The sequence below is a fragment of the Balaenoptera acutorostrata genome, chromosome 19, assembly GCF_949987535.1.
Source record: "Balaenoptera acutorostrata chromosome 19, mBalAcu1.1, whole genome shotgun sequence".
NCBI classification, from domain to species: domain Eukaryota; kingdom Metazoa; phylum Chordata; class Mammalia; order Artiodactyla; family Balaenopteridae; genus Balaenoptera; species Balaenoptera acutorostrata.
In genome coordinates, this window is record NC_080082.1 from 5,041,193 (window position 1) to 5,060,171 (window position 18,979).

At 56.2% G+C, this 18,979-nt stretch overlaps 2 protein-coding genes across 3 annotated transcripts in view; one reads left to right on the top strand and one right to left on the bottom strand.

Annotated features, from left to right (window-relative positions):
* The window catches only part of SLC38A8 (solute carrier family 38 member 8), a 39,412-nt gene that overhangs the window by 20,015 nt on the left and 418 nt on the right, over positions 1–18,979 (top strand). Inside the window, exons 5-14 of the mRNA XM_057534885.1 lie at positions 1,379–1,436; positions 6,997–7,111; positions 8,408–8,555; positions 8,921–9,129; positions 10,346–10,397; positions 12,760–13,141; positions 13,679–14,032; positions 14,364–14,473; positions 15,447–15,542; positions 16,163–16,303. Coding sequence (XP_057390868.1) covers positions 1,379–1,436; positions 6,997–7,111; positions 8,408–8,555; positions 8,921–9,129; positions 10,346–10,397; positions 12,760–12,853 — 676 coding nt within the window. The 3' untranslated portion in view covers positions 12,854–13,141; positions 13,679–14,032; positions 14,364–14,473; positions 15,447–15,542; positions 16,163–16,303. The remainder of the gene's footprint in view (positions 1–1,378; positions 1,437–6,996; positions 7,112–8,407; positions 8,556–8,920; positions 9,130–10,345; positions 10,398–12,759; positions 13,142–13,678; positions 14,033–14,363; positions 14,474–15,446; positions 15,543–16,162; positions 16,304–18,979) is intronic.
* Positions 18,462–18,979, bottom strand: part of NECAB2 (N-terminal EF-hand calcium binding protein 2) — a 39,385-nt gene continuing 38,867 nt past the window's right edge. For both annotated transcript variants that reach the window (XM_057534881.1, XM_057534884.1), the window contains one exon: positions 18,462–18,972. In XM_057534881.1, coding sequence (XP_057390864.1) covers positions 18,944–18,972 — 29 coding nt within the window. In that variant the 3' untranslated portion in view covers positions 18,462–18,943. The remainder of the gene's footprint in view (positions 18,973–18,979) is intronic.

The following is an 18,979-nucleotide window of genomic DNA, read 5'->3' on the forward strand; positions in this document are numbered from 1 at the left end:
CCCGATCAGAAGAGGGCCAGATCCACTGCTGATCTGTGGCGTTGAGTCTGCGGAGGGGAGGGTCCTGCTCTCTGGAAGCGCAGCCTCCAAGGCTGGAGCTCGGGCAGTCTCCCCCACAGGAACAGGAGAGGACAGCACGTGAGGCCCAGAGGACACGGGCAGGCAGATGGAGCTGTGGGAGCGTGGGCGCTAAGAAGCTGGCCATCGGCTGACTGTGCTGTTGAGGAAAGTCCAGGAAGGCAGGGCTTGGCTGGGAGGCTCTGTGATCTGCATCCAGGGTTAAGAGTCAGCCTGAGCGCAGCACAGAAGGGGGAGATACCACCGTGTGACGTTCCCTGTGGCTGCTGTGACACGTTACTGCCAAACTTGGTGACTTAAAACTACACAAATTTATTCCCTTACAGTTCTGATATCAGAAGTCCAGAATAGGTCTCACTGGGCTAAAATCAAGATGTCAGCAGGGCTGTGTTCCTTTTGGAAGTTCTAGATTGGAATCTGTTCCCTTGCCATTTCCAGCTCCTAGAAGCGCCCACGTTCCTTGGCTCGGGGCCCCTTCCTCCATCTTCAAAGCCAGCAAGGTTCCATCTCTCTGACCCCGCTTCTCTGGTCACAGCTCCCTCTGACCATAGCTGGGGAAGGTTCTCTGATGGCAAGGATCCTTGGGCTGCATTGGGCCTAGATCATCCAGGGTCGTCTCTCACCTCAAAGTCCTGAGCTTCATTACATCTGCAGAGTTCCTTGTGCTGTGTAAGGTTCCCAGGATTAGGACATGGACCTCTTTGGGGCCCACTATTCTACCACAACCGGGAAACCCCGATTCTATAGCGGGTGCTGTTTATTGCCCCCTCCACTACATGTCCCTAAAGGTGCTGGAGGCTGGTACCTAGAGCTGCTTATTAAAGGAAGCTGGAGGGCCACCCTCTGGGGACCACTGAGAGGGCTTGACCTGAAGACTCTGCCCCGTGCACACCTCAGTTCTCTTGGGCAGCTTGGACAGAGGTCAAACCATCCTTGCCCCGTTGGGGTCTGTTTGATGGATGCTGCCTGTGGCCCCTACCACCCCAGCCCCTAAGCTCACTGGGAACGGGCAGCCTGCAAGGGATGCTGGGAGTTCCTCCTCGCCACGCCCTGCGCAAGCTGTGCCTGCATGGAGAATGTCAAGTGACCATATGTCAGCACAGATGTACTTAGAAAGTGCAGCATTTAACATGCAGCCTTTTCCAACCCCCCAAACCCGGCAGCGGACGTGGTTATTAAAGCCTGTCTTAGAGTCACGCTTAGTTACATCTTGCTGGTATTGTTGAAAACTCATCTTCAGGTTGAAGGTTGTTTTGAGTTTAACTTTTTGTAACAAACACCCGTTTTCATCTCTTTACAGTCCTTCCTCCTGGACCTCCGTGTTCAGTGTCTTTCCCACCATCTGCTTCGGATTTCAGGTAACCTTGGCGTCTGTGTTGAAGAGGGTGGCATTTGCAGGCTCTGGTGACCGCCTGCTCCCTCAGGAGAGTGTGGCCTCCCTGTCGGGAGAAGCTCGAGGACTTGTTCCGGGATGAGATGGGCTGTCTTTGGGGGACGTGCACGCGGCCGGCATCTGGGCTCAGTGAGCTGGGAACCGGCCCCGCCGACAGCCGGCAGCAGCGCGTTTGTTTGTTGGGTCTGGGGTCGAGTGTGTGGGCCCGGGACCTGTCCCCTCCTTTGCACAGTCCTCACGGCCGAGTCGCCACGCCTGGGGACCTGGAGCGGCCCGCTTACGTAGAATGCCTTCGTGCAGGTGGATTCTGCCGCCGGGGCCTGGAGGCTTGCCGGCTAGGAGGGCCGGAAGGTGTGTGGGAGTTGGCAGTACTGGGCAGAATATATAGACTTTGACAGAATGTCATGGAGTAAGGAACTCCGTGCGTGGAATCCAGTGGAGGGGCTTCCCCCGCAGCGCTGGGTGGGGCAGATTCAGAGATGCCCTTTTCCAGGCGCTGATGCCTGGGCGGAGTCTTGAGGAATGTGTGGGAGGTGGCCAGCTTGAAGGGGAGGCCTCTTCAGCTGGAGAGCCACGGAGGGGAGGGGTCCCAGGCTGGAGAGCTGCAAAGGGCTGGGCGGGGCTGGAGGGGCGGGGGTGGGGTTGGGCTTTGCTCCCCGCCCTCTGGTCTCTCCTGGGGTCTCGCAGTCTCCTAGCAGGTGGCAGCTGACTCCCTTCCTCCATTGTTTATTTTGGGAAAGATTTGCCTCTCTCCTAAAAACAACCCCCTACCCACCACGACAACAACGAAACCGCCCCAAGTGAAATGCGGTTCGCGAGGGAAAGTGGCCCGGGGTTGGCAGTGTCTCAGCTTCATAGCCCGAGTGTCTTCTTCCTGTACTCGTGAACCAGCTTCTCTTTGCGTTCGTCATCTTATATTTTCTTTGAGAACCACTTTTTGGGGAAAAGAAAAGTCCTGAAACATTTCCATTTCTCTTTTTTTTATAAATGAGTCGCTGTATCGTTTCTGGGGCTTAGCAAGCCGCTTACAGAGTTTCTCACGTTTCTTCCTGCACACCCAATATTTTGAAAGATGGAAAGCGATGATTTTGCTGTCAACCTTTTGGATGTCGTTGAGCCAGTCCTCTCTCGGGTGCCCGAGCACCATATGGTGTAGCAGGCTCGCGCCGGGCGGGGGTGCGGGGTGCTTTCCAGATGCTTGTAAGGAGGTGCCCCCCTCACCTTTGCCTCGGCTCCCTCATCCGATTCTCCTAGCAACCGAGGCCTGGGCTGCAGTTTCCAGGGACACGGGATGCGGAGATGGGGGAGTTGGGAAAGGATGCGGATTGCAGGGCGGGGGTGGGGCTGCCAGGATCCAGCTTGGGGAGTCAGGGATCTGGGGGTGGGGAGACTAGACGCAGGTGAAGGTGGAAGGGAGCAGGGTGAGGAGTGGCGCAAGGCTGGAGGGGCTGCTATGCGGGGAGGGGGCGGGCGGTCACCTGGCGTCATCGGGAGCTCCGGTTCAAACACAGCCCTCCCCACACACTTAGCAGCGGGGCACCCCGTCCAGCCTGCGCAGAGTGGGAAGGAGAGGCCTCGGGGAGCACGGGTTGGGGGTGCAGGCTCTGCTCCCAGACACCCTGGCCACACGCAGTACTTCTTCCTGGTTTGTGTTTTTTTAATTGAAGTATGATTGATTTACAACATTGTGTTAGTTTCAAGTGTACAGCACAGCAATTCAGTTATATGTAGCTGAATATATATACATATTCGTTTTCAGATTATTTTTCCTTTAGAGGTTATTATAAAATATTGAGTATAGTCCCCTGTGTTATACAGGAGGTACAATGGTTATCTGTTTTATCCATAGTAGTGTGTATATGTTAATTCCCAATTCCTAATTTATCCCTCCTCCCATTCCCCTTTCCCCTTTGGTGACCATAAGTTCATTTTCTATGTTTGTGAGTCTTTTTCTGTTTTGGAAATAAGTTCATTTGTATCTTTTTTTTTTTTTTTTAGATTCCACATATAAATGGTGTCATGATATTTGTCTTTCTTTGTCTGGCTTACTTCATTTAGTATGATAATCTCTAGGTCCATCCATTTTGCTGCAAATGGCATTATTTCATTCTTTTTATGGCTGAGTAATATTCCATTGTATATATGTACTACATCTTCTTTATCCGTTCATCTGTCGATGGACATTTAGGTTGCTTCCATGTCTTGGCTATTGTAAATAGTGCTGTAATGAACATTGGGGTGCGTGTATCTTTTCGAATTATGGTTTTCTCCGGATATATGCCCAGGAGTGGGATTGTAGGATCATATGGTAACTCTGTTCTTAGTTTTTAAAGGAACCTCCATAGTGTTCTCCATCGTGGCTGTACCAATTTGCATTCCCACCAGCAGTGTAGGATGGTTCCCTTTTCTCCACACCCTCTCCAGCATTTATCATTTGTAGACTTTCTGATGATGGCTATTCTGACTGTTGTGAGGTGGTACCTCATTGTTGTCTGGATTTGCATTTCTCTAATAATTAGCGATGTTGAGCATCTTTTCATATGCCTGTTGGCCCTCAGTGTGTCTTCTTTCCGCTTGTTATTTTTAAACGGCTTTGAGATACAACTTACATGGTATACAACTCACCCCTCTAAAGTGTACAGTTCAGTGGTTTTTAGTATGTTCACAGAGTTGTGCAACCATCACCACCATCAATTTTACAACATTTTCATCACCTTCAAAAGAAACTTGTACTTATTACCAGTCATTCCCCATTCCCCTCTTGTTCCCCTCCTAGCCCCTGGCAACCACAAATTTTTCTGTCTTTCTGGATGTACCTGTTCTGGGCACTTCATGTAAGTGGAATCATACAGTATATGGTTCTTTGTAGCTGGCTTCTTTCACTCGACGTGGTGTTTTGTTTTGTTTTTAATTTATATTTTTGGCTGCATTGGGTCTTTGTTGCTGCTCGCAGGCTTTCTCTAGTTGCGGCGGGTGGGGGCTGCTCTTCGTTGCGGTGCATGGCCTTCTCATTGCGGTGGCTTTTCTTGTTGCAGAACATGGGCTCTAGGCGCGCAGGCTTCAGTAGTTGTGGCGTGCAGGCTCAGTAGTTGTGGCTAGCAGGCTCTAGAGCGCAGGCTCAGTAGTTGTGGCGCACGGGCTTAGTTGCTCCGCAGCACGTGGGATCTTCCCGGACCAGGGCTCGAACCCATGTCCCCTGCATTGGCAGGCAGATTCTTAACCAATGCGCCACCAGGGAAGCCCCACTCACCATGGTGTTTTTGAGGATCATCCGTGTGGAACACGTGTCAGGACTGCATCCCTTTTCATGGCTGAATGATATTCCACTGTTTGGAGAGTCCACAGCTTGTTTTTCCGTTCTTCAGCTGGTGGACGTTTGGACTGTTTCCACTGCTTACCCACCACATGCTCCTCTGCCCTGCATCCCATCACTTAGTGAACAGTGAGCTTGCTATTGGCCAGTCGCCGTCCTAGATGCTGTCCCAGCAGGGCAGCCCTGCCCTCAGAAGCTTTATTTCCCCGCATAAGAGCAAGAGAAACACAACCCAGGAGTCTTGGGAGAAACAGGAGGAAGGGCAGGGCTCCATCCTGCAACCACCAAGCATCTTTTCCCCCAGGTCTTGGTTCCGGAGTACAGGAGGCGGGAACGTTGATCCTGAGTTCCACTGCTTGTTGGTTGAGGGTGTGTGTGTGTGTGTGTGTGTGTGCGTGCGTGTGTGTAGGGGGGCAGTTTAAGCCCCCCACTGCCTGGCTGAGCCAGCCTGCAAGCCAGCAGGCTCACGTGGGGTCAGGGAGGTCCCTGAGGCTTGCCTGTCGCGGAAGGTGTGTGAGAGCTTGCCCCAGGCTGGACGCCGCCTCTGTGGCTGGAATCGGGAGGCCTGAGGCTGGTGTGCCCCAGCCCCTCACAGTGGGCACTCCATGAGGGTGGGGACTGTGTGAGGCTGGTTGATGGGTACCCCACACTCGCAACAGGGGGGACTGATACAAGGACCTGAGTGTGGAGCGCTGGGGTTGGGTGCAGGGAGGCCTCGTGGCTGCAGGTGGGGCAAAGGGATGGATGACTGAGTAACCGCCGGAGTGCCCTTCACCCGTGGGCCAGGCTCTGTGCTGGGAATGAGGGAGGCAGGTGTGTGTGACACCACATACCTGACAGACGCTGAACCAGCAAACCCAGATGTGCTCACATGGGGGGCGTGAGAGCAGAGCTCGGCCAGCTGGGGAGGAGGGCTTTCCTAAAGGATGAGTAGAAGCCGGCTGGACCAGGAGACATCGCAGGCAGAGCACACAGCACGGGCAAAGGCCCTGAGGCAGCGAAGAGGGACAGTGGTGGGCTGAGCTCGTTGGGCGGGGGGAGCGGGGCTCTTGAGCCTGGGGAGTGGGCGGGCATGGACGGTCGTCGTGTCGGCTTTGATCAGAAGTGAGTAAATGGACGTGGTGGTGGGAACCCTGCCCCGGGAGCCTGCGAGGATCCCAGAACCCAGAGGGCACACCCAGATGCAGCAGCGCCTCTCACCCCTGGCCGCTCATCAGGGCCTCCTGGGCTGCTGATAAAACACCGCTGCCCAGGACCTGCCCCAGATAAATAAAGTCCACATCACAGGTGGGCTCCTGGCATTGGCTACATCTGCTTTACATTTTAAAAAATTTGACCATGTGATACAGTATGTAGGAAGTATATAAATCATAAGTATGTGTCCTCCCATGAAACCATCACCCCGATGGGGATATAGAACATCGTCAGCACCCCTAGAATGCTCCCTCAATAGCACCAAGCCACCCCACTATTCTGCCCTCTGTCACCACAAATGGTAACTCTCAACTGAGGGTGATTTTGCCCCCTAGGGGACACTTGGCAATGTCTGCAGACATTTGTGATTGTCACAACTGGGGGGGATGCTTCTGGCATCTAGTGGGTCAAGGCCAGAGGATGTGGTCCGCATCCCACCATGCACAGGACAGTCCCCAAGCATCAGCAGTGCTGCGGTCGAGACCCCCGTCCTGGCTTGTTTGGCTTGTAACTTGAACTTCATGTACGTGGAAACATCCTTCTTCTCTGGCGTCTTTTGCTCCACGTTACAGCTGTGGGGCTCTCTGCGTTGAGGTGTGCAGTTGCATTCACCCCTTTTCAGTGCAGTGTAATATTCTACACGTGAATATCTGACGACTTACTTCTACCTTCTGCTCTTGGTGGGCATTTGGGTTGTTACCCCCGTTTTGGGACGCTGAGACTTTTTTTTTTTTGTATTTTTAAAAATATTTATTTTATTTATTTATTTTTGGCTGTGTCGGGTCTTAGTTGCGACGCTCGGGATCTTTGCTGTGGCGCACGGGCTTAGTTGCCCCGCGGCATGTGGGATCTTAGTTCCCCGACCAGGGCTTGAACCCGTGTCCCCTGCACTGGAAGGCGGATTCTTTACCCCTGGACCACCGGGGAAGCCCCGAGACACTGAGACTTTTTAGATGGCGCCAGGTGATTCTAGCGCCCAGCTGGCCCGACTCCCGATGACCCCGCTGCTGCCTTGCAGTGTCACGAAGCTGCCGTGTCCATCTACTGCAGCATGCGCCACCAGAGCCTCGGGCACTGGGCCCTGGTCTCCGTGCTGTCCTTGCTGGCCTGCTGCCTTGTCTACTCGCTGACAGGTAAGGCCCGCGCGGGGTGCCCAGGACCTGGGTGCGGAGCAGTAGGAGAGACCGGAATAATCACAAGTGTGTATAGAGACCCTACCGCGTCCTGGGTGCAGTGCTAAGTGGTTTGACTGCCTGTGCTTCTTTTGTCCCTAACACCCCCAGGAGAGTCCACAGTTCATAGCGGCGGCCACTGAGGCCCAGAGGGTTGCCATGGCTCGTCCAGGGTCTCCCAGCTGTAGATGAGGCAAAGCTGAGATGCAAACCCGGGCCCGTCTGTCTCCCAAGCCCCTGCTCTTCACCCCCCACGCCCCTGCCTGCCTGCCTGTCTGGTGGGCTGGCGTCAGTGATGGCTGTCAGAGCATTATGTCCAGGCAGTGGTTTACAGAACATGCTCTCGGATGCAGTGGTTTCAGCATCCACAAACTGGCACAGGAGGGTCTTCAAAGGTGACAGCAGTGTGGCTCAGAGAGGGGCTGTCCCACACCCGAGGTCCCACGGCACGTCCGGTGCACAGCCCAGGGCCCGGGCTCAGGCTGACTTCTGGCCGCTGTCCTCCAGCCCAGCAGCCCTTTCTTTCGTCAGCCTATCACAGTCTCTGATTCAGGGAGCTCTGGGGCTCCCACAGATGTGTCAGGGGCCTTGGACACTTGCTGGGTGACTTCTGTCTAGCAGGGGAGGTCTCTCTCATTCTGTGGCCCCCTGAGTTGGACCCGGTGATTGAGAGTCTCCTTCAGATGGTCCAGGGCCAGCAGGATCCTGGGACTGGAGAAAAACCAAAGCGAGCCACAGCTCTTGGTCAGCGATGGATGTCTCAGGACCGGGCAGGTGACGCGGAGGCCGAGAGGCAGTGCTGGGTTGTGGGGTGGGGACCTGACTTCTGCTGTAACGAGCTGTGTTATTCCAGACAGTTGTTGGCACCTTGGGTCTTGATTTTCCCCATCAGGAAAATGGGCGCATGGACAGTTTCTTTCTCTAGGGGCTGTGAGGGTGGGGTGGACAGGGCACGGAAAGCATCGTTCAGAGTGCTTCCAGCCAGTCCACACCCACGAGTGGGCGCCTTGTACGGGTGCCGGGAGCTGTTTGGAAGAAGGACAAGGGACAGCTTTGCCCAGCAGGAGTTTGAGCCAGAAGGACCAGGATCCTGTAGGCTGAGGACAGGAAAGCCTTGGGAGATTCTAGAACTTTGTCAGCTCCTAGAGGAAACCTTAGCAGCGGTAGATCCAGGTGCTGTCTGCGTGTCGGAGTTGAGGTGGGGGGACAGCATTTTTCTAATCAGCTCTCCTGTGTTTCCCCCTTTACCCTTCACAGGCGTGTACGGCTTCCTGACCTTCGGGACAGACGTTTCTGCTGACATCCTGATGTCCTACCCAGGCAACGATGGGGTCATCATCGTTGCCCGGGTCCTCTTCGCTGTGTCCATCGTGACTGTCTACCCCATCGTGCTCTTCCTGGGGAGGTGAGGCCAGCTCTTGGGACACAGTTCAGTGCGGAGCACAGCACCCGTCGAAAATTAGCACGTGCCGGGCGCCACGCCAGCCCATGTGGCGTGGGGACTGTCTTCACCTCTGTTTCCTAGAGGAGGAGTCGGGGGCAGGGGAGTCAGGTGGTTTGGCCAGCGTCGCCCAGCTGGCGTCAGGACTGGAGCCTGGCCCCCTGGGCCCCGCCCTGTCGGTTACCCACGTGCGGCGGGGGTTCCCGGGGAGTGAGCCTTGCCGGTGTGCAGGGCAGTTAAGGGGGGGCACTCTGGGGCACCCAGTGGTGGGCGAGTGCAGGGCTACAGCCCCCGGGAGCCCGTGGGAGCCCATGGTGCGTGGCCTCCAGGTCGGTGATGCAGGATTTCTGGAGGAGGGGCTGCTGCTGGGCGTGTGGGCCCCGGGCCCTGGCCGAGCCCTCGGGGCCATGGGTCCGGGTGTCGCTGACCGTCCTGTGGGTCACCGTGACGCTCGCCATGGCCCTGTTCCTGCCCGACCTCAGCGAGATCATCGGCATCATCGGCGGCGTCAGCTCCTTCTTCATCTTCATCTTCCCAGGTGAGGGCCCTGTGTGTGGGGGGTGGGAGCCCGCGTTGGAGGGCTGGCTCCCAGCCCTGTCTACCAGGCCAGGCGCGGGCCGGGGCTTCGCACACCTTCCCTCATTTAACATCTCAATGGCCCTCGAAGGACGTACTTGGTGGGCGTGCTGTCATCAACCCAGCCTACAGATGGGAAGACCGAGGCCCTGAGGCCTCCTGGGTGGAATAGCTGGCGTGTGGCGGGGCTGAGTCAGCCTCACAGCCTCGTCCACCCTCCCGCTGCTGCCACTCACTGTAGGCTTTTATTTAATGTTTGCAATTATATGAAACTCCTATGGTTCAAAGGTACCCCACAAACATCTTCCTCCTTGTCCCCCCATCTGGGAGGCAGACACAGTTTCCATGATGGATGGATTCCTAGGAAACCTTCCCAGTGTTAGTGAGTGATGATGTGAAATTCCAGTCAAATTGGCCTGAGGGTTATCCCGGCCTGGCAGACCCAGGGCGGCCAAGGCTAGGGGCTCCCGGAGAAGGCGCGGCACTGCAGGGGCAGAAACCCCAGATCCTGCGGCCCCTGGCCCTGGGAAGCGCTCTCAGACATGAGTGGGGGGTCCGAGCGCCTCACCGCCTCCCTTGCCTTCCCCCCCACCGCCATCCACCATCTAGGGCGGATGGACTCAGTGATGCAGTGTCTTAAACACACAGTATGGGTTGGGTGTCCATGTCCTGGGTGGGGCCTTGTAGCTCTAGCCGTTTCCCGTGCTGGAAAGGATGGGCCAGGCTAGGCTTGGCAGCGGGGAGACCCACAGGATCTTTAGGCAGAGCTGTCTGGCTTCAAATCCCAGTAGCACGATTAAAAAAGAAAAAAAAAAATGATAGAAAGAAGAAAATAACAAAGGCAGCTGGCAGTTGTCAAAGGCGTCCCAGGGGTCAGGCCCCGAGTCTGGCCCTGACTCACTACCTCTCATCAGAGACGTGAGCGTGTGCTGTCGATGTCGCTGGAGAGGCCAAGGTGTTAGGGGGTGTCGAGCGGGGACCCCACAGTGGCGCCATGAGCCACCGTTCGGTGCCCGCTCTCCAGGGGCCGGGTGAGCCTGCGGGGCCGCTTTGGGCAAAGGCCCTGCCGGCCTCTCGGGTCCCTGGGGACTGCTGGGTGTTGGCCGAGCCCTCGCGAGCTCGGGGCTGCTCTGGGTTCAATACTGAAGAGCTGGTGTGACCCCGTGTCTCCTCCGCAGGTCTGTGCCTCATTTGTGCCGTCAGCGTGGAGCCCGTAGGACCCCGAGTTAAGTAAGTGTGTGCACGTGAGGGTGTCGACTCTAGCGTGTGCGGGGCTCGGCGGGAGGGGCGTGCGAAGGCTGCTCGCCCGCCGGGTCCTGCGTGTGAGGGAACTGCAGGCCAGGCCGGAGGGGGGCCTTGTCCACACGGCGGGGGGGCAGCTGAGCCGGGGCTCCATCCCAGGCCAGCACACCGCGCCCTGCTCAGTCCGTGCGCGGCCGCCCTTCCACTCCGAGCGCTGTGGTCTCTGCTTGGAGCTTTATGCGGATTTGGGGTCTTCCCGGCGTCTGGAGGCCCGAGTCGTGCGTGCTTCCCCATCCTGCACTCAGACCCCGGGCAGGGTGGGTACAGGCTGGTCCTGTTGCCCCACAGATCCCTGAGTTCCGGAGGCCGTGGGCTCCCCCATGCACCAGGGCAACACGTTCTGTTAACAGGACAGCAGGTCCTGGTTGGATGACGCCTCAGTGCTGGGCCCCACGCTCAGCCCCTTTACCCCTTCCTCTCCCTGCGATGCCGGGATTTTTCCATCCCAAAGACGAGGAGACAGAAACCAACCCACAGGCAGGTGGCGAGTAAGGGCAGAGCTGGGGCTCAACTCTAGCCACCTGGACGTGGGGCCCCACGCTTACCCCCTTCCCTGCTCCACGTTGCTGGTTAGACAAGACAGTTTGGACCATCCCCTTTTTCAGCAGAGTACCCTCCGCTGGGTCGGCCTGTGGTGTGACTTGGACCATGTACTCTGCCACTGAGGGGCCCAGTTGGACCCCACTGAGAAAGAGAGTGTGTGCATGGGTGATGGGCCAGAGCTCAGCCGGTGCCAGGGACCCGGGAGTCTGTGCAGATCTTGGTCCCATTTCACAGATGTGAAAACTGAGGCCAAGATGGCTAGATAGGACACTGTAGTAGTTTTCTAGGGCTGCTCGTGGCTTAAATCAACAGAAATGTATTTTCTCCCAGTTCTGGAGGCCAGAAGTCCAAAATCATGGTGTCAGCAGGGCCACACTCCCTCTGCAAGCTCTTGGGGGGATTCCATTCTGTGCTATTTCCTGCTTCTGGCGGCTCCAGGTGGTCCTTGGCTTGTGGCCGCATCAGTCCCATCCCTGCCTCTGTCCTCACACAGCCTCTCCCTTATGTCTGTGTCTCAAGTCTCCCTCTGCTTCTCTCCTATGAGGACACCTGTCATTGGGCTTAGGGCCCACCCCCAGTCCACGGTGATCTCATCTCCATATCGTTAACTTCATCACATCCGCAAAGACCCTATTTCCAAATGAGGTCGTGTTCACAGGTTCCAGGTGGATGTGAATTTGGGGGACCACCATTCAGCCCAGTACAGATGCTCTTATGTCACAGCAGCCGTGAACTTGGGGCCCACTTGCAGCCTCTCTTTCCCCTTCGTCCAGCCACATGGAGCCCAAGCTTGGTCTTCCCACAGCGGCAGGCCTGGCTGGGTTCCCTTCTGGGTTGAGAAGCATTTTTGTGGGCACCTCTAAAGCTGACTTGGGCTTAGCACCAGCCCCGGTTGCCTGGGGGCCCCCTACACGGTTCTTTCCCTGTAGCGCCCTTTCAAGTCTCGCTGCTTCTGTGTGGTGCCTCAGTCCAAGTTCACAGCAGCTGTTACTGATGGGCTTTCAAGGTATTTTTAATCCTAGCACCGCTTTAGGGCTTTCTGATCCATCAAAGCTGCTCCGAGGAGCCGGCAGCCCCGTCACGTTCACCTCTCTCCCCGCTTTCAGGCAGGAGGGTGTTTTTGGCACCGAGCTGCCGCTCTGCCACGCTGCGTAACTGGAGATGGACTTTCCATGACGACGGATCCTTGTGGCCTTTGTTAACGGGCCAGAAATATCCCTATCATTTCGTGGGAATCTTATTATCGTGGCTCTTGCCTCACTGTCTGCACCGTCTCTCCTGGTTACGTTATGAAGCCTGTGGACGTGGTCTCATGGCCACCAATTCCAGCCACCTCTGTCCCCTCCTCCATGGCCCCCCAGCCACTGTTCTCATCTGTGTGACCTAGGGCTTTCTTCTTCCTCACTTGGGGGGGGGGGGCTTCAACCCCCTAAAGAAAAGAAGCGGAAGAGAAGGGAGTTTGAAACTAGTGTCTCCCTCCCCCCATTTCTTTGATAAAATATTGGGAAGGAACGAGGTTATGAAACAACAGATTGGGTGAGGGTTTTTTTTTTTTTTTCAATTGCATGGGTACTTTATTTCCTGTTGTCTCAGAAACCCATCCCTACGGGTAAGGGAGGGTAACCTGAATTTTTTCCAAATTGGTGACTCTACTAGGCTTCACATCATAAGTTTTCTATGTGTGTTTGGCTCGTCTGTGCAAATCTCCAGAAAAGCGCGTGTTGACCTGAGTTTGTTGACTTGGCAGGTGCTTCCTGGAGGCCTGGGGGGTGGTCTCCGTGCTTGTCGGCACCTTCATCTTCGGGCAGAGCACGGCGGCGGCTGTCATGGAGCTGCTCTGAGCGGCGGCCCGCGCCTGAGCAGGACGGGGTCTCCACAGCTGTCCTGGTCCGGCTGCCTGCATCCAGCCGTGAGACCGATGTTATTTCATCATAAAGATGCTGGAGAAACTGATACGTTCTGCCTTCCCAGGCTGCTCATTTGGGCTTCTGCTGGTTCCCAGGGTTTCTGGTGCAGTGGTGAGGAGTTTCTTAGTGTCCTGGGGCTGCCCTGCAAATGACCACAGACTGGGGACTTCTGGCGACAGCAGTGCATTCTCTCAGTCTGGAGGCTAGAAGTCTGCGATCAAGGTGTGTGCTGGGCTGGCACGCTTCCTCTGCAGGCTGTAGGGGAAGGGTCCCTCCTGCCTCTTCCAGCTTCTGATGGTTGCTGGCCATCCTTGGTTCTCCTTGGCTCGTGGCTGCCTGCCTCCAATTTCTGCCGCCTCCCTCACGTGGCCGTCTTCCCTATGTATCTGTCTAAATTTCCCTCTTATAGGGCTCACCCTAATTCAGTATGACTTCATCTTAATTACTTAATTGGGATCTGCAAAGATCCTATTTCCAAATAAGGTCACAGTCACAGTTTCCAGAGGTTAGGGCTTAAACTGTGTCCCCCAGAAAAATAAGTTAAACCCATAACTGGGAGGTAGGTGCTGAGGCCCAGAGAGCCCTGCTTTGGGGTGCTGGGATCAAAGACGCGAGGCAAGCGCATTGCTCGGTGGGTGAGAGCCCAGAGGGCATTTGGGGCGGCATCCGTTGGGGATGGCAGTGCCACGGCACGGGGGAATGCCCAAGGGGATGCGTGCCCAGAGCTGGCCACACAGCCTGTGCTTGGCCTCTCTCCAGTGGGGGGGCGACCCGAGGAGAGCCCCCGCCCCTTCCACTGGCTGGACCTGAAGAGCCCGGAGGCCAAGTGCACTGTCTGCTCCACGGTTCCCTCCCCGATCCCGGGGTGAGGAGCGACGCCTGCAGCTGCGGCTGAGGGGGCAGGGCTCTGCCCACGGCCGGGGAGGAGAGGAGGACGGGGCCAGGGGCTCCCGTGTCGCCGTGCTCCCCAGCACTGACCCTGCCCAGGGCCCGGCAACCCCTGGATGGACGTTGCTGGATTCAGGCCGCTCTTCCTCTGCCCTGGGACACCTGCCAGAAGCCAGCAGTGCCAGAGCCCGCATGGGCTGACGTCCTTTAGACACCTCCCTCCAGGTAGGCAGCAGCCGGGCCTTGTTTGTTATCTCGTGTCACGCGTGTGTGAGGCTGGTGGTGATAGAACCGTTTTAGAGTTTGGTTTTTTCCAGTTTATCCACCTGTATTAATTTTGTTTTTTTGAGATGCAATTCACATATCACGTAGTCCACCCTTTTAAAGTGTACAATTCGGTGAGCATTAGATGTACAGAGGGGTGCAGCCGTCACCAATATCCAATTCCCGTACACGTTTATCCACCCCCAAAGGAACCCAGGACCCGTTAGCCTTGACTCCCTCTTCCTCCCTCTCTCCAGTTCCCCGTAACCATGGATCCGCTTTCTGTCTCTAGGGATTTGCCCATTCTGGACATTCCACATGAATGGACGCATACAATACATGGCCTTTTGTGTCTGGTTCCTTTGACTTAGCGTAATGTTTTCAAACTCGCCCATTTTCCAGGTGAGGCAACTGAGGCTTGGGAAACTTAAGGCCGCCTGTCCCGTGAGGTGCAGAGTTGGGTTGGGACTGATTTGGGGTTAAATTCCATCGTCCATTTTCTTTCCACTCCTAGGAGTGGCCAAGGGGGGTGGGAACTAGTTGACCCAGGGGGCGGGGATGGGGCCCCTGCCCCCCAGTGCCCTGGCTGTTGGCGGAGACTCTGACCCAGTGAGGGGGACACAGGACCCTTCTCCAAGTGCTCTCTGACCAGCCCCACCACGACCTGCCACACCCTGCAGTGGCCACAGTGTCCTCCTGGACAAGGGCCTCAGAACCGGCACATGTGCTGGGAGAATTGATTTCCTGGGGCATTTATCACCCCGGAGCTGGCAGCGGGTTTGGATGGTCAGAGACTTTATCATTCACACCCTGTGTGCCTGGCACTGTGCTGCTGCCCAGGAAGGCTGGGCTGTGATAGGACCCTTCATGGAGGGTCCTAGGTGAGAACAAAGCATGGCCGGTAGGGGTCGTGCCAAAAAGAGAGGCAGTGTATGAAGTGGCTTTGGAGTTGGACTACTGGTTGTGAATACTCTCTGCCATTTGCTTTCTCAAGATTTGGAAAGTTCATGAACCTCCTCTAAGAATCAATCTCCCCACCAGCAAAAGAGAGCAGCCTTATTGTGTATGAGGCAATGTGGGCTTACTGTGTGAGAACTAAAGGTGATCATGTACCCACAGCAGCTGGTGGGGGAACCAAGCAGTGGTAGTTTTATTTCCAGAAAAGCTAGGTTGAGAGTATTAGGAGGTGAACACTGAGCTTCCTGGCAGCTAAGGGAAAAAGGTAAATATGAGGACCGTAGGGCTTATGCCAAAGCAGGAAAGCACATCAGGGAGGTGGTGGCCTGGCACTAATGCTAAGAAGAGATGAGGGTGGGGCTCTTGCAGGGGTGACAGGTGTCACCCCTGGGTATGATCGTTTCCATCTCTCTGACAGGTAGAGGGGCTTCTCATAGGACATGATCACACAGGATGTGATGCAAAGAAATGCAGGCTGGGATGCCGCCCTCTGATGTGTGAGCTCATGAGGCAGGTATGATCATCTCCTGGACTGACCTGCTCCAGCACCGAGCGCCTCCCCCTGGTTTGGGATAGCAGCTGGAGGACAGAGGGGCTCAAGTGGCGTGCTTGAGATCAGGGTGGTCGCGCAGGGCTCTGAGCATAGGCTCTGGGTCTGGAACATCTGAGCTGACTCCGCCTGCCACGTACCGGCTCTGTCACCTTGGCCAGGCCCCGTCCCTGCTCTTAACAGCCCTTGTCCTCAGGCTGCTGACCCAGGAAAACCTCCGTGAGCCTCGGCGTCCCTCCTCGGACCTGGGTCAGCATCTCCTCCTTTCCTTCTTCCTCCGGGCCTTGGTTTCCATCCTCTTTGTTCTCCTCTAAAACGAAACTGAGGGCAGCCCCTCCCTCCCAGCATAGCCATGGGGATGAGCTGAGACAGACCCCCAGAGCCTGGCCTGTCACAGGATCCCAGTCAGTGGTGACATGTGTGCTTGAGTGCAGAGACCCTCCTGTCTCAAGTGACAGCTGTGAACGTGGCCCAGTAACGTTCTGCAGTCGAGGTGACTCGTTCTCCTGCTCTGAGCAGCATGGGCTACAGGGGGTCCGAGTGTCCTGGGGAAGTGCCCTTCCAGTGGCTCTATGTGCCCCCAGGTGACGCACAGGGACAGCAGCCCAGCACCCTGAGGGGTTACCTGTGTCACACACAGGATGGCGGCCACATGCCTCCCGTGGAAGGCTTGCGTTTTGAACGGGACACGGCAAGGAACACAGATGCTGAACATGTTTGAGCAGGTGAGTTGTGATTTTTTTAAAAATGAGATTCATGTAACATAAAATTAACCGTTTTGAAGTGTACGCTGCAGGGGCTTTGGGTACCTCCACGGTGTCATACACCCATCTCCTCCATCGCTTCCCACACGCCTGCCTTAGCAGTAAGTCCCCCAGCAACCTCTACTCTACTTTCCATTGCTAGAGATTTAACTCTTCCAGACGTGTCGTATGAATGCGATCGTACGAATGTGGCCTTCTGTGACCGGCTTCTTTCGCTCAGCATAGGGTTTGTAAGGGTCGCCCAGGTTGTGGCCTGGGTCAGGACTTCATTCCTTTTTTATGGCTGAATCATGGTCCACTGCATGGATAGACCTGGGTTTGTCCATTCATCCACTGATGGGCATTTGTGATGTTTCTACCTTCTGGCTCGTGTGAATAAGCTGCTGTGAACATATGGGCACAAGTGCTTGCTTGCTTAAATGCCTCAATTCTTTTGGGCCTAGTATATACCCAGGAGGGAAATTTCTCGGTCACGTGGTAATTCCATCTTTAACTGTTGGGGGAACCTGACTCAGATCTGACCGTATTAACCGGGAGCCGTTCCTCTGCACCTGTCTCCGCTGTGTGCGAGGTGGTTAGAGCACAGGATTGGGGGCAGACAGATGCTCTGGGTTTGGATGAAGCAGTGCCACTTGGCTGTGTGACCTCTGGTGAGCTGCTTGCCTTTCTGTGTCTCGGTTTCCCTACCTGCGGATCCCAGGATGACACAGGAAGCAGCGATGGCGCCTGCCAAGTGCCTGGCACTGGGGTGTAAAGTAAGTGGAGGCTCTTATCCCCTTTAGGGTTGATGGTTGTTCTCTTCACAGCCTGTTCCACCCACTCAGAATCTGAGGAGGCGCTAAGTGCTCGTGGGTGCAGTCAGCTCCGAGCCTACAAGAGGGGAGAGCTGGGGCAGAGGGTGACGGGCCCAGAGGGTGGGCTTCCTCAGTTGCGCCTCCAAGAGCCTCCACCCCCTGAGAATATTATTTTTAAAACAGCTGAGCTGCTGTTTTAAAAATACGGTAGCAGCGTCAGGGTGGGGTGTGACGCTGCCAGCAGGACCTCCTGCAGTGGCCTTCTCGTGAGCCAGGCAGTTCCTAATCTTCAAAGGAGGGGTCTTCTCCCCACTTCACAGATGAGAAAACAGAGGCTGTGAGAGGCTGAGTGCAAGGACGCTCAGATGTTCGGCTGGGATGTGAATGTGCATTTTACGCTTCCAACAAGCCCCCATGGTTTCACTGGGCACCACGGCCCAGTTCCAGGCCCTTTCTCTCTCTCCTCCTTCCCCAGCCCTCAGCGGCCCCTGGCAGCTGCCTCCCTACCTACCTGCCCTCCTTTCCATCCTGCTTTAGGAAAGGGAGGCATGTCTCTCTCCTTGTCCCTTGAGACTTTTGTGTATTATGTCTCTCCTGCACCATGGCCGGGGAAATAGGGAGTTACAGAGGTTCCAGCATCGGACTTGAAATAACCTTTAAGTCTAGGGTCTTCTGTCTTGTTGGAACAGAACCTTTATGGGCGTGCAGCCAAGGATTGTGTCCAGGGAGGTCTGGCTTTTTGCCCTCGGCTCTTACGAGGTGATGACCTCTAGGACCTTGGAACGTCCTGACACGTGTATCTTTGTTTACCTGGGGCTACTTGGGAGCAGCTTGACCTCCACAGGGGCTGGAGGCTAAGGTCAGCCAGAGCCGACCCCCAGTGCAAACTCTGAAGGTGAGCTTCCCTGGTTGGCAGTTCCCTATGTGTAATGAATGTCACAGGGCAGCTCTGGGAGAACCAGGTGCTGTCTGCACGTGTCACTGGGAAGGGACACCCCTGAGCGTGGTCTCTCCGGGACCCTCCGCCATGCTGAGTTCAGTCTGTATGCTTTTGCTGCCAGAATCCGTAACCACGAGTAGAATGGCTCGGCTGAGTTCTGAGTCTCCTTCTAGTGAATTACCGAGCCGAGGGTGGTCTTGGGGACCCCCGAACTGTGCAACAGGCATGAACTTGTTTGTCAAGATACATACATACCTCAGTCATCACTTCCGTTTGACAGATAAGAAAGCTGAGGCGACTGGGCTCAGGTTTCAGGGGCCCCGAGCATCCTGACAGCTTCGCTCGCCAGCTGTCGTCAACTAGAAAACACACACGCAGCCGTCCCCAACGCTAGTTTATTTGGTGCCTGTCCCGGGCGGCTGCTTGCCTAGCGGGGCACTGGCTACATGGGGTCTACTGCCGCCTGCGGGCTCGGCCCGGGCCTGGGGGGCACTACAGGGTCCCGGCTCCTACCAGGTGGAGGAGTGGCAACCAGGAGGCAAGAGAAGGGAGAGGCGGTGAGGGGCGAGCCCGGCCGAGGACGTGGGGACTGGTCAGGTGTGGCCACTCGCTGGGGGCGGGGGCCGCTCCCCGTCACCGCCGCCCTCTCTGGCTTCCGCAGGGTCCAGCAGCTCAGATGCTGCTGCTCTGTCAACAAGCGGGGGGCAAGGGTTCTCCTTCACTTCAAACAGCAGGAAAAGACCTTCTCATTTGGAAGTATATTGAAAAGGCAGCTCGCTCGTATACCACAGTTTTTAGAAAAGAGTGGACGTCCTTCAGCAGCGGGAGCAGGGCAGCGGGCTCGGCCGCGGGGCCTCGGGCAGGGGCTCAGTCGCGGCCCCGGGTGCACCAGGCAGCTGGAGG